General features: G+C 55.3%; 3 protein-coding genes across 3 annotated transcripts in view; 2 read left to right on the forward strand and 1 right to left on the reverse strand.

Annotated features, from left to right (window-relative positions):
• Window positions 1-5,755, reverse strand: part of LOC111160435 (TBC1 domain family member 16) — a 73,124-nt gene extending 67,369 nt beyond the window's left edge. The window contains exon 1 of the mRNA XM_022523560.1: window positions 5,704-5,755. The gene's annotated coding sequence lies outside the window, so the exon portion shown is untranslated. The remainder of the gene's footprint in view (window positions 1-5,703) is intronic.
• On the forward strand, window positions 5,206-5,940 carry LOC111160277 (proline-rich protein 2-like). The gene has a single exon (XM_022523213.1). It carries the CDS (start codon window positions 5,206-5,208, stop codon window positions 5,938-5,940), a length of 735 nt encoding a protein of 244 aa, XP_022378921.1.
• Window positions 5,941-6,746: 806 nt separating this feature from the next.
• The window catches only part of LOC111160430 (coiled-coil domain containing 40), a 35,804-nt gene continuing 28,935 nt past the window's right edge, over window positions 6,747-13,615 (forward strand). Inside the window, exons 1-4 of the mRNA XM_022523549.1 lie at window positions 6,747-6,839; window positions 8,041-8,104; window positions 8,522-9,061; window positions 13,117-13,261. Coding sequence (XP_022379257.1) covers window positions 6,811-6,839; window positions 8,041-8,104; window positions 8,522-9,061; window positions 13,117-13,261 — 778 coding nt within the window. The 5' untranslated portion in view covers window positions 6,747-6,810. The remainder of the gene's footprint in view (window positions 6,840-8,040; window positions 8,105-8,521; window positions 9,062-13,116; window positions 13,262-13,615) is intronic.

Raw genomic sequence — 13,615 nt, forward strand, 5'->3', positions numbered from 1 at the left:
ATCACCGCACATTCCACAGCTGAAAACCCAAATAAATAAGCTCACAGTTCTGAAGGCCAGGAGTCCGACCCGGGCTCACCCGGCTCAAACCAAGGTGGGGGTAGGGCTGCGCTCCTTCTGCCGCCTCCGGGGAGAATCTGTGTCCCTACCTTTACCAGCCTCTGGAATCCTCCCACAGCCCTTGGCTCGTGGCCCTCCCTCCACCTTCAAAGCTACTGGTGCCCAGTCTGGTTCCCCCCACCCCCACCCCAGCACATGGCTCTGACGCTGTCTTTCCCCTTCTTCTGCTTTTAAGGACCCTGGGATGACACTGGTCCCACTGGATAACCCAGGACAATCTCTCCATCTCTAGGATGGCTGATGAGCGAGCAACCTTAATGCCACGTACCCTAACTGAGTCCCAGGTTCCCAGGATTTGGACACAGACATCTTTGGAAACCGTTCTGCCGCTGACCATGCCACGGCAAAGACACAGGAAAGCATGGACTTCTAACTCACCTCCCAACTGTCAAATGCCTATGCAGGGCGACCACCTTTTAGACAATATGATGGGGACCCCAGGCCTAGAGCCAGAAAAGAGGAGGACATGGGCCCCCATGTCCACGTGGGAGCAGCAGGACAGATGGGAGGAAAGGGCGAACTCATGCCAGGGCCTGCCCTTGGCGTCCTCCTCCACCCAGAGCCCTGGTTTCCTGTCCTGGCATAAAGGGGCCCCATCATTTGCCAACCAGAAAAGCAAATAGGAGCAAAGGTGCAAAGTTCTCTCCTGGAACCTCCCTATGAAGACCAGACAGATGGGGCAGCCGGCAGCCACTCTAAGAAGCGGGAGCTTGACTTCTCCCACTCGCTGCTCTGTGCGGTGCACCTGCCTCGGCCCCACCTGGCTCAGTGGGATGCAGCTGTCGGCAGGGCGAGCGCGGTCCCGGCGAGTCCCAGGGCTGCCTGGTCCTGCGGACCGGAGGCTTGAGCCCACAGCCATCCTGACAGCTGCTCACCGCCGCGCGGGGAGACAGGGAGGGGTGGAGGGCCACTGGACACGTTAGGGAACATGTGATGGGAAGGAGCCCACAGGGGATGACCCAGCCCCGAACCCGGCACGGGCACACCGCTAGAAGCAACAGGCCCTGCCACGGCGCTGGCAGGAACCGGTTCCCCTGCTTTGCTCCCAAAGCCAGATCAACGCAGAGCAGGGAACAGGCGATGCTATTTAACCAGGAGCCGGACACACAAAAACAAGGATCATGTTCCTCCCACACAACGTCTGCTGCTAACACCGGTCCAAGGAGACCCCAGCCCTCTCTCCCAGGCATGTGTGCCGCGGTCCTTCCCGGAAGCCCCAGCTCTGCAGTTCAGAGGGGGATCTACACCCCGCAGGTAGACGGGCTCAGAACCCAATCCTTGGGGTACACGATTTGGGGAAGCTGGGTCTTCCAAGTCTCATTGTGCGGACAAGAGACCTGTGGGCTAACACGGCCCGTCCTCCCTGCGGTGCTCCCCTTCATGTTACGGAACCGTCGTGGAAGAGAAGGGTCTTCCCGACACATACGTCACGTTCACATGCCCATGGAGAAGACCGTCACCCAAAAACAGGGTCACTGTGGGCGGGGCCTCTGCCTACAAGGGAGGACAAGATGATCAGCTTGTATTTAAAATGAAGGAACAGGGATGCCTGGGTGGCTCAGTGGGTTAAGCCTCTGCCTTTGACTCGGGTCATCGTCTCAGGGTCCTGGGATCGAGTCCCGCATGGGGCTCCTTGCTCAGCGGGGAGCCTGCTTCTCTCTCTACCTCTGCCTGCCTCTCTGCCTACTTTGCGCTCTCTCTCTCTCTCTCTCTCTCTCTGACAAATAAATAAATAAAATCTTAAAAATAAAATAAAATAAAAGGAAGGAACGTAGTATAGGGCAGAAGCCCCAGGGCAGGAAGCCTGGACCAACTGCCATCTGGGAAAGGACCTTTGAGAGGCCGTAAGGACAAGATAGTCACAGAAACAGGAGGGGGAGTGGATGGCCAGCTTCGCTGTGACTTCCCTCTTTCGGCTGCCCAGCTGTCACTTTGATTATCACCTACTGCCTGGAAAACCCCAAGGCCTCTGCCTCTCACTCGGGAGGCCACCTGCTGCTTGCGCCCCTTGACAGCAAATACCAAAACACTATTTCCTCCCCAAAAAGCCAGGAAAGTAGGGCCTGGGAGATGAAACTGACCTTAGACATGAGCCAGGATTGAGGAACAAGGAAGGACTGGACCCCAAAAAGCAAGGAAAGGTGCAAACCCAGCCAGGAAGCCACCCAGCGACCCAACGGTGGGTTAGGTGCACCTCACGTGACGTCTCTATGGTTCCCCTAAGATTTTAGTTACAGAACTTGACAAATGAAAGTGTAAAATGACTTCTGTTACGTACGCCCTTGGCCCCAATTTCGGAAAGACAGAGGTAGAACGACCAATTTACCAGACCCGTGCATTCCGGGTCACTCAGGACGGAAAACCAGCACGTAAAGCCAAGCGCACAAACTAGGACCGACGTGGGCTACCGCGGTGGTTCCTGCCCCGACCGACCCAGAGAGAGCAGGGAGAAGACACAGACGCCGCGCCTGTGCACCTGCGGCCAGGTGGGCCCCTCCGGGTGGCTCCTCACGTGTGTCACCTTTAAACACCTGGACAGACTGGCCGTCCGAGGCTCAGCAAGAGCAGGGCACACCACCACCCCGCTGGGTGAGGGCTTGGGGAGCATCTCACTGAGTCTTTAAGCGGCCAGACCATGCTCCTCCCTGAGGCCTCTATCAGGTCAGAAGACACAGTAAAAGATATGCTCCAAGTCGGACATCACAGGACAGCTCATCAAAACAGATTTCTTAGTGACCCAAGACCCAGTGCCCAAGGACGCACAGGTGGTCAACAGCAAAAAAAAAAAAAAAAAGAAAAAAAAACCAAAAAAACAAAAAACCACCACCCCTGGGTGCCTGGGTGGCTCAGTCAGGGAAGAACGTGCCTTCAGCTCAGGACATGATCTCAGGGTCCTGGGATCGAGTCCCGCCTGGGGCTCCCGGCTCAGCAGGGAGTCTGCTTCCCCCTCTGCCTCTCTCTCTCTGTCTCTCATGAGTAAATAAAAACCCTTAAACACACACACACACACACACACACACACACACACACCACTGAAGTGAAAGGAAAAAGATCTCCCAGACTATTGCCCTGAATCTGGGGGGAGGGGAGGCTGCAGACTCCGGCTTTCAAGCCTGTGCCCCAGGCTCATCGACGGCCACCAGTTTTGTAGAAATACAATGTTTATCAGTAAAACCCACCCGGGCCCCAGCTGCTACACTTGCCTCACTGTGCAGCCGCAAGCCTGTCCTCCCCACGCTGTCCCCACGGTGTGAAACTACGTGGCTAATCTTACACGAGAAGATTCAGGCCTGTGAGAAATTCGGGGTCCCACCGCTGGGGAGGAGGGGGCGGTGGATAAATCTCGAGCTGAGTCTGTGTTGCAGACAGCCTGGGCGCCCTGGTCCCGGGGAACAGCCTGTGGGACCCAGCGCCCCGAGAAGTTACGAAGTGAAGAGTGTCACTATACATACACGGCCAACTCCAGGGCTGTACAGATCCGCTTCCGCCTGATGGACCACACGAGGAATTAAACAACATCAAAATGTTTTTACCAATTTGCTCACTGTGAACAATCCAACGGATGGTCGATAACATTTTGTTACAAAGTATAATGCTTAGTATGCGCCAGGCACTAGGTCTTCGGGATGACCATTGCCCGTGACGTGGGTACAACGATCTTCACGGCACAGACTGAGAGGCTAAGGCACAGAGGAATGCAGTCGGTACCGTGTACCAGGGCTGGCGTCTGAACCCAGCAGTTCACTTTGGGGGCCACACTTTAGCCACGGCACCGAGGCACCCCAAACCAGGGCTGAGAGACCTGTGTGAGCAGGTAGGCTCCGGAAACCCAACGGCTGACTTCTCAGATATCTTTATCCGAGGCTGCGGGAGGCTCTTTCTGCACGAAAGAGAATGGATGCTAGCCGCTGGTGGTGACACGGGATTAGTTCCCACTCCCTTGCTTTTTTGTGACTCATCGGGCAGAACGAACCGTGTTCTCCCGTCTGTAAAAAGAGGGGTAGGGAAGAGCGTGTGCGTGCGAGCAGCAGGCACCCCTTCCAAGGGAGGAGGCAGCGCGCACAGCCGTTTCTGGGGCTGCAGCGTCCTGAGCCCGAGGATGCACAAACCTGGTTCTGTCCTCGGGGCATGAACTTGGGGAACACCTCCCTAAGGCCCAGGGTTCCCCTCTGTTATGGGGATAACCTCACTCCTGACTTTATGGGCTTGTTCTGGGGGCTAAGTGAGTTCATGAGTAATAATCAGAAAGTATATACACAGCAACCATCATCACCGGAGGGTTTTAAAACTCCCTTGAGAAGAACTTTTGCCTGCCATGTCGAGATTTTGCCCACCATCAACACGCCACACGCCAATAAGTGCCACAGAACATGTAATAACGGCACTCAGCATCCCCCCACCTCCCGGTACCAACCCGGGGCAGCTGCTCAACTCCCCAGTTACTACTACCAGCCAAGAGCGCTTCAATAATCCTTTCTTTGCAAAAGTTTCCGTGGTTCTTCAAAGCCTTCAGGAGTCACTCATCAATTAATATTTCAACCGAGGAATTTCTAAACCTGACAACACAGATTCTTAAAAGTTCTCTCATCCACCCATTGGCAGACTGGGAACGGACCTCTGGGCTCTGGTCTTCTGCACCCACCCCACATGGCCGTTTCTGAGAACCGTGTCTCCCCTCCTTCCGGATGCAAGAACTTGGGCCTTCCAGTGGTAAAACAAAACAAAACAAAACAAGATTGGTAAGACCAGTGTGGGAGGGGCCGCCTGTGAGGGACAGGGAGCAACCAGTCCCACTCCTCCTAGGAACCTGGTGGGGCAGGAGGACAAACTTCCGAGCGGGCATCAGAACTCGCTATGTCGTTCTCCATCTCGGAAGAGAATCTGAACTAGATCGTGGCCAACATACGACACCAGCTTCCAAGTGTGGGATAACAGGATTTCAAATCCACCGGCTTCTGGCAGGGCTCCTGAGCGTATATTTAGCCATCTTAAATTGCCTATTTTTTTTCCCTTCTCCTTTTTTCTACTCTTTCTTTCTTTCTTTTTTTAAGTGAAACAAGGGGGAAGAGCCCGGGCCTGGGGGACATGCGTTTCCTGACACGCGGTTCCTCCAGCCAGACCGCCGACCCCAAGGCCCCGCAAGGCCGGGAGCGCGCCGCTGGGCCGGGAGGCGCACTTCGGGGGCCGCGTCCGCACGCGGCGGCCCCTCCAAGTTCTCCCTCGCGTGCTCTGACGATCCAGCAAGACAAAGACCGCAAGTTCTCGGGTCCACGGCTCCACGCAGGCGGGCACGGCGTCTCCCCGGATCAGGTCCGCTCCCGGCCCGGGCGCCCGCACCCGCCGCGGAGGGGGTCCCGGGCGCGTCTGCGCGAGCCGCAGGGCTTCCACGCCGTCCCGCTCGCGCCCGGGTCCCGCGCCTCCCGCGCCTGCGGCCGGACCCCGGCTCCTCCCGGGCCCCGCCGCGCCAGGCCCAGCGCCCCGCGCGCGCCCCGGCTCCGTCCCCGCGGAGGGGGCGCCGCCCGCTCCCCACCCCCGGCTCTCGGCCCCCGCCCGCGCGGTCCCCTCCCGGGCCCCGATACCCACCCGGGTCCCGCAGCGGGGGCCGGATTCGCGGCGGGTCCCGGAGCCGCCGCCGCCGCCGCCGCCGCCGCCGCCGCCGCCGCCAGTGAGGCGCGGCGGGGCGGGGACGCGCGGCGAGGCCCGGCCCCCGGCCCGCCCCCGGCCCCACCGGGCCCGCCCCGGCCCGCCTCGGCCCGCCCCGACCCTAAGCCGGCCCCTAAACCGGCCTCCAGGCCCACCCGGCGCCTAGCGCCGCCGTGACTCCAACCCGGACCCGGGCCCATCCCGACCCCAAACCGGCCTCGGGCCTAACCCGGCCCCTGATCCAACCCGGACCGCAACCCGGACCCGGACCCGACCCTGCCCAACCGGCCCAGCCCAGACCCCTCCCAACCCGGACCCCAACCCCGCCCCGGGCCCAACCCCATTCCCCGCCGAGCCCTCCCCCTCCAACCTCTTGGTTCGCCCCTACGCTGCCCCAGTCACCTTTCGCCTCGGACCAAGTCCTCCGTGCCCGGACGTCCTAATACCGGGTCCCGGGACTTGGGCTCGGATGGCAGCCGCCGCCCGGCCTCCCCCGCAGGGAACACAGGACCCCTGGGACGCTTCACGTGTGCGCTCCCCTCTCTGTCCCGCCCTCTCCATTTGTGTTTCCTATTTGGAGGTAAGAAGGGATCATCACCCACAAAAAAGCCACTGAGCATCCCTTCTCCGTCCCCGCGGAGGAGCCCCCCAGGTCTGGAGATGGACGGGCGGGCACGGGGCTGGGACCGCCCCCACCCTAGGCAGCCCCTAGATGCAGCGTGCTCCGGGGCCCCTCGCGCCCCCACCTCCGCCTGCCACCTTCGGGGCGCGGAGCGGCCGCGGGTCCCCGGGTGCCGGGCGCTGTCCCTGGGGCATCGGAGTTGTTGGCTGGACGCTCGTGGACACGGCTGTCCTTTACGGACCTGAGCCAGCGGGACAGAGCTCGGACTCAGAGACGGGAGACTGTGTTAGTGTTTAATGAATTGACGTAGGAAGCTGCTCCGCGTTTCCAGCGCGCAGCCCGGGCACAGAGGCCGCGCCGCCCGCGTCTGCCCGGCGCGTGGTCCCCGCCCGCCGGATGTTGACGGCGTCGCCTAGCAACGGGAGATGGCGGAGCCGGGTGACCAGGACGGCGGGTAAGCGGGGCGGGGGTCGCGGGCATCCAAGAGGCCTCCACGCCTCCCCCTTGCCCTCTCGCCCTTGCCCCCGCGCCTCGGCCCGGTCCGTCCCCGCCCTGCCGGCCTTTCCCGCCTCCCCGGCCACCCCCAGCCCTGCGCGCCCTTCCTCATCTCCCGTCCCTTTGTCCGCTCCCGTCCTCTCACTCTCTCCCCGCGCTCGGGCCGCTGGGCTCCCGAAACCCGGCTCGCTCGGCCCGCAGTAACCATGGCAACCACGATGCCCGGCGGCGCCTGCGAGAGTTCCCGTACTTGTAGACCAGCAGAAGCGCGGGGGCCGGGGGCTGCGCGGGGTCCCTCTGCGCGCGGAGGATCCCCGGGGGGCTTCCTGACCGCGGGGACCCCAACCTCCCCTGCCACCGCCAGGCCTCCAGGAGGGGGGGCGGGGCCGTGGACAGAAACTCTTTTGAGGAACTGGACCTTTTACCTTAGACGTTTCCGCGGTGTTTCCTTTTTTTTTTAAAGATAGGTTTGTATATACTGACATGGAAAGAGGTCCAGGTTACCTTAAACGAAAACACTAAATGGAAAACAGTATGTAGAGGGTGACCTCTAATTGTGTGTGTGTTTAAATGTGTAGAAAAATATTTGCAAGAAGATACCCTTAAGTCTCTTTTATTACTAGTAGTTACCTTGAGAACGGGAGGGAAAGTCCGGGAGGATTTTCATTGTCTGTGTCACACATTTCTGTATCACTTTGACTTAAAAAAAAAAAAAAAGAAAGAAAGAAAAAGAAAAGAGAAAGGAAAGCTTGTATTTTTAATTGGAAAAAAATAATTGTAAGAATGTAAATCATGACATTCTTGTACTTCTTTGTCCGGTTTGTGCCACTTTCTCTTACACTGTGTTTCTTTGCCCCATGGGGCTGGGGAAAGTATGCTTAAGTATATTTCAGGTTACTTTTCTGTTACAATGTACCGATGCTGTTCTCTGAATGTTTCCATCATTTCATTCATTCATGGAACAACTCTTGTGTGGCCTGTGCTCCCTCCACATGACAAGCATGATCTAGTGCTGGGGTTGGTGACACACAGCCAACAGCCCAGAGGGGAGGCAGATAATCAACAAGTCCATAATAGTACAGACAGACACCGGGAGATAATCAATGCCAAGAGAAAGAACACTGTTCTTTGAAACTCTTAAACTGTATTTCTGCCCCTAGGTCTCAGCAGGAAAGCAAGTCAGCTGTTGAAGGCGGGGAGGCCGGGAATCATGAAGGCGACAGGGTAAAGTTCCCCGTGGGGCAGGCTGTGCTGGGCTTGTCTTTACTGGGGGTTAAGGAGATAAGAGCTGCTCAAGAAAACTGCACCGTGATCCTGTACCTTGCCCAAAGCAGACTCAGTCCCTTGGCAGAGAAACTCGTTTTCCTCTCCCCATTCTTAAGGGCTGGTGGCTCGCTGGGTTGTCCCACGTTCCCTACTATGATCACCCCAGGGTTTCAGAACCCGAGTTCCTCAAGGAAGGGTGCAGAACCTTACAAACACTGTAGAGAGCAGACAGAACGCGGAGCAGACTCTCCCGGGGACACGGACGTGTGCGGATGCTAGTTCCCCACCAGTGTGATTGCGCAGTTACGAACAGAACTTCACAGGAGCCTTTGACTGTGTTTCCTGGTTTTTCTTTTTCCTGCCACAAATCTCCAGGTATCACCCACCGGGAAGACCAGTGACCAAAACACTGATGAGGCTGCTAGTGCCACAGAGCTCTCTGAAGAGGAAATCACGGCCCCTGGGGAAGTCACAAGTGAAGGAGAAATTGAAATTGAGGGGGAAATCGAAGCTGAGGGGGAGGTGGAAGCTGAAGAAGTGGAAATTGATGGAGAAGGAGAAAGGGAAGAGGAATTCGAATTTGAAGGGGATGAAGTCGAATTTGAATCTGAAGGGGAATTTGAATCTGAAGGGGAATTCGAGTCTGATATGGAAGCCCCATCCCCTGAAGTGAGAGTCAGTTCCTTAGATCTGGCTCCTTCAGAAGAGGGTGCTGGGGAGGTGCCCGAAGAGGACACGGGCCCCAGCTCCTGGCATGAGCATGTAAGCGGGGAAGGTGTTCCGGAAGACAGAGAAGCCACCCGCCCATCGGAATCCAGAGACTTGAGGGACATCTCCACGCAGCCATCCCGGCAGGTAGTAGACTCCTCCGAGCCAGTAGGCCTGGATGCTTCTGGAGCCCGGGCCAGCAAATCGGTGAGTGACCCTGAGGTCGATTTTATGAAAGTGTTTGATCGTCTTTGTGGTTTTGTGGTCCTGTAGCGTTATGTTACTGTTTTAACAAAACAAGGCACATCATAGAAACAAATTGCAATCCCTATTAGAAATTTCTCAGCAAACTTAGGTCTCAGGACCCACTTTTGAATGCCAAGAGTTTCTGGACCTTTCTTTGGTGTCCCCCAGACCCAAGGTCGGGAACATTCCGCATCAGGGCAACCAGGCTTCTGGTCTCCAGAGCACCGCCGTCCAGTGAAACTTTCCATGGTGATGGAAATGCATCTTTGCTGTCCAACATGGTAGCCACCAGTGCCAAGGGGCTACAGAGCACTTGAAATGTGGCCTGGGAGAAGGAGGAACTGAATTTTTAATGGGGATTGTAATTAATTTTAATTTATATAACTACCTGTTGCTGGTGGTTTCCATATGGGGCAATGCAATTCTGGGTAATCATGATTATGATGACAGGAGGTATGATCTTATAATATTCCTTTTTTTAATTATTTTTAAACAAGCATGGGCTTATAGAACAGTTGAAGTGTGATTGGAAGACCTGTTTTATTTTTTTAAGCCTTGGAGAATAAGTTATGCTTCCAGAATGCTTCCCACAATCAACCCCAAAATATCACTATTAAAATCAGGAAATTTCACTGCATTACCGAATAACCCTCAGGTCTCATTCACCACGGGTCCTTTTATAGCAGACATACAGTTCCAAATCACATGTTGCCTTTAGCCGTCCCATCTCTTAGGTCATAATCTTTCCTTGACTTCAGTGACCTTGGCACTTCTAAAGGTCACCAGCCAGCCATCTTGAAGGTGGTTCTCAGGTTGGATTTGCCTGGTTTTCCTCTTGATGCGATCTGGGTTATGCTCCCTTGGGATCGTATGATCATTGAGTCCCAGAGGGAGGCTGGTTCTCCTCCTTATGTCCTATGAGGTGGTGTGCTGAATGTCATTTGTCCCATTACCAATGAGGCTGTTGAACCCTTGGGTGAGAAGAGCCCACCTTCTCCACTGGGAAGTTGCCCTTCACCCGCATGCGGGTGGGAAGGTGCTCTCTTGGTTTAAGATAGGAAAAGTGAGTGTTTCAAAGGAAGGGAAAAAATCACAACAAACCACCACCATATTGTTAGGAGTTTGTCTTCCTCTCAGCATGTGTTTGGACCCATCTTGGGTCAGATTTATTCCTGACTATTTTTACTTTTGATGCTGTTGGAAATGGCTTCCAGTTGTTGGCCGCTGTCTTGTACAGAGTGCCATGCTGTATGTAGAAATAGAACTAATTTTGTATATTGGTCTTATATTCAGTGACACTGCTAGACACCCTTGTTAGTGCTGGTAGCTCTTTTTTGTTTGTTTGTTTTTTGTAGAATTGTAGGATTTTTCACAAAGATCATCATGGTCTCTGTGAATAAAGGGGGTTTAACTTCTTCCTCTCCAATCTGGATGCCCTTCATATCTTTTTCTTGCCTTCTTACACTGGCTAGAACTTCTAGTACAACACTGAATAGAAATCATCCCCAGTATGGCCAATGAGAGCCCATCTAAATTGGTCTTTGTGTCCTTCTGACACAACTGGAGTCATTCTTTGTTTTAACTGCTGTCGTCCTTGGAACGTTTTCTCATTCTTGGCACAGACCACCAGCCCTAGAATCAGACACTTCTCCAGAAGCCTGGTTTCTTTTCATGGAAAATAAAATTTAGAAGTCATGATTTGAGTAGGTAGGTAATCTCACCACCACTAAGACGTCAGCGTCCCCAGGCTCTCTCGGTATCATCCATGCCACGCACGCGTGCACACACACACACCACACACCACACACACCGTACATACCACACACACACATCTCACGCCAACCCCACTCTAACACAGCTCACCGCCGAGTGCGTTCCTCTCAGTGTCCTCCCCTTCCATATTTCCAAGTCCTTTTTCCAACAATGAGAAGGCTGGTCCCATTCTCCCTAACACATTTAGTAATTTGATCAGTCCCCCAGATGGAACCTCCACTGCATTTCTCCACCCCCAAGTGGACTCTCCTCACCACACCTGAACCTAGACACCCCCACACCGGGCTGCCCTGGTCCCTGTTGGGCCAACCCCACCCAAGCCAGCCCCCAAATATTTGGGCTCTGACTCTGTGCCAGGCTGTCCTCGGTGGGGACTCTTGTCATCAGGCCCAGGCCTGTCACCTGTGCGGTAACGACTTCACACAGGGATGGCTTCTGAACCCCAGCCTCCTCACCCCACATTAGGCCAGCCCCGGCCCTCCTTGCTGGCTGCAGGTTTGAGTTGTCCTGGAAAGAAAGCAAGCAGTAGGGTTACGTTCCTCCATCTTTGACTCTGGTCTGGACATGCCTTTGCCCTTGACATTCCGTCCCAGTGACACTGACAACAACCCTCTGGGGAGGGTGCTGATCACCCCCATGTCCAGATGAGGACTCGGGTGGACGGATTCCCTGCCCAGAGTCACACAGCTGTAACGGTTGCTCTTCCTCCGAACCCACCATCCTGAACCACAAAGCCACGATCCCACCCCACATGGTGAGCCCAAAGAGTTCATAACTTCAGAAAGTAACATGATCTAACAACCGCTAATTAAGCTCCAATAACAATGGTCTTCACCTTGTGCGATGTCCAGGAGATTGGAAGTGTAGGTCACTTCTTGAGCTATAAACCTAATTTCCATCCTTGGGTATCATTTCTAGAAAACTCACTGGGAAATAGTTTCCAAAGGTGACCCGCCAGGGGGGCTGAGACAAGCCTGAGGGAGCGCCCCATTTCCCGTCCTCCCGGCTGGTGCTCCGTCTTCTGAAGGACCAGGAATTGCAGAGGGGGGCTGCTGTGTGTCTCAGCGTGTGGGGGAGCCTCATGGATTTCTTAGGAGGAGAAGCCCTTTCTGGACATCCCGAGGCAGGCTTTGGACTCCGGGTCCCCAGTCCTACCATGATGGTTCTGGCTGCCTAAGAGATGGTTTCTAGAAGCAGCAGCATCTGAGGAAGTATTAGAAAGAGCAGGAGCTGGGGGTTGAGGCATCCCAGCCCCGAACCTGCCCTTGGCCGTGTGTGTGAACTTCAGACAAGGTCTTTATCTTTTGTGAGGCTGCTTCCTCTCGGATAACTGAGGGGACAGCTACCTGCCTCACAGCATCGTGCACGGCCAGATCGCCACCAGCGGTAACTACTGTCCACAGTAATCATCACCAGAGTCTCTTTTAAAGCTAAAGTGGAGAGAGGCACTTTGAACAAGAGAAGGTATTTTCTTATCAAAATGTCCCTAAACTAGGGGCGCGCAGGTGGCTCCGTCTGTTACGCGTCTGACCCTTGACCTCAGCTCCATTCTTGTTCTCTGGGTCATGAGTTCCAGCCCCGTGATGGGCTCTACCCTGGGTGGGGAGCCTGCTTAAAAAACGAAACAACAAAAAACACAAAATGTCCCTAAATTGGAATATTTTGCGAAAGGAGAAGTAGAAACAGCCTTTTGGGGAGGTGCTTGCCCGGGGCTGAGGCTTTCCAGCATCCTTTTATAAAGAGGCTGCTCAGAGATGTTGCTTACCATCCTTAGGGAGATCAGCACTGGGGAGTAGAGACACCCATGCACGACATGCCCATGCTTCCTCACTGATGCTTTGCTGTGGATCAAGACAGGCAGAGACCGACCCCGAATTATGTGGGGTGGGGGCGGGTAGGTGTTTCTGTTTTGTAAAAGCCAAACAATCTTTATATCCGAATGGTTTTCTTTCTTTATTTTTTTTTTAAGATTTTATTTATTTATTTGGGGGAGAGCGAGAGCAAGCGCACAAGCAGGGGAAGCGTCAGAGGGAGAGGGAGAAGCAGACTCACCACGGAGCAGGAGCCCGAAGCGGGGCTGCATCCCAGGTCCCCGGGATCAGGACCTGCGCCAGAGGCAGATGCTTCTCCGACCGAGTTGTACTGCTTCGGCAGTGATGTTGAAGTTTGAACGATCAAAATCAAATAACTTTTCGGTCCTGATTAAGGCCTCGTTGATTTAGGTTTGGTCGTTCTTGTTCTAGAAAAAGACCAGTGAAGGGCTGGAGCAGGAAGTGTTTCCTCTGGGGGTGCGACACCACCTCCGACTGAGCCAGGGAAGCAGCATCACGTCCTCGGACTCGGAGGAGCTGCTCGTGAGCACGGAGGAGTCCTGCCTGCGGGAGCCAGGTACCGCGCCGGGGACTGTCCTGCCCACGGGATGAGCCCCTTCCCTCCCCGTCTGGGCAGGGGGTACCACTCCTTCATCGTCTGCTACCTCGCTTCCCATTCGGCTGCGAGCTGAAAGATAGAACTGTCATTAACAGGTAGGGATAATGTTTACGGAACATTCGCTCTGTCTCCTCTCACTTAACCCTTACAGTAACCCAATGAGGGAGGAACCGTTCTCCTATTTTACAAAGACCCTAAGAGTCGTTTAGTGACCTACCCAAGTACACAGCAGAACCAGACCTTGACTGAGAGAGCCGATGGCATCCCAGACCACAGCCCCCAATGCCACCCCTCCCTGCCTCCCGGTCTCAC

Source organism: Enhydra lutris, unplaced genomic scaffold (genome assembly GCF_002288905.1).
Source record: "Enhydra lutris kenyoni isolate GAN:26980312 unplaced genomic scaffold, ASM228890v2 scaffoldscaffold75, whole genome shotgun sequence".
Lineage (NCBI taxonomy): Eukaryota > Metazoa > Chordata > Mammalia > Carnivora > Mustelidae > Enhydra > Enhydra lutris.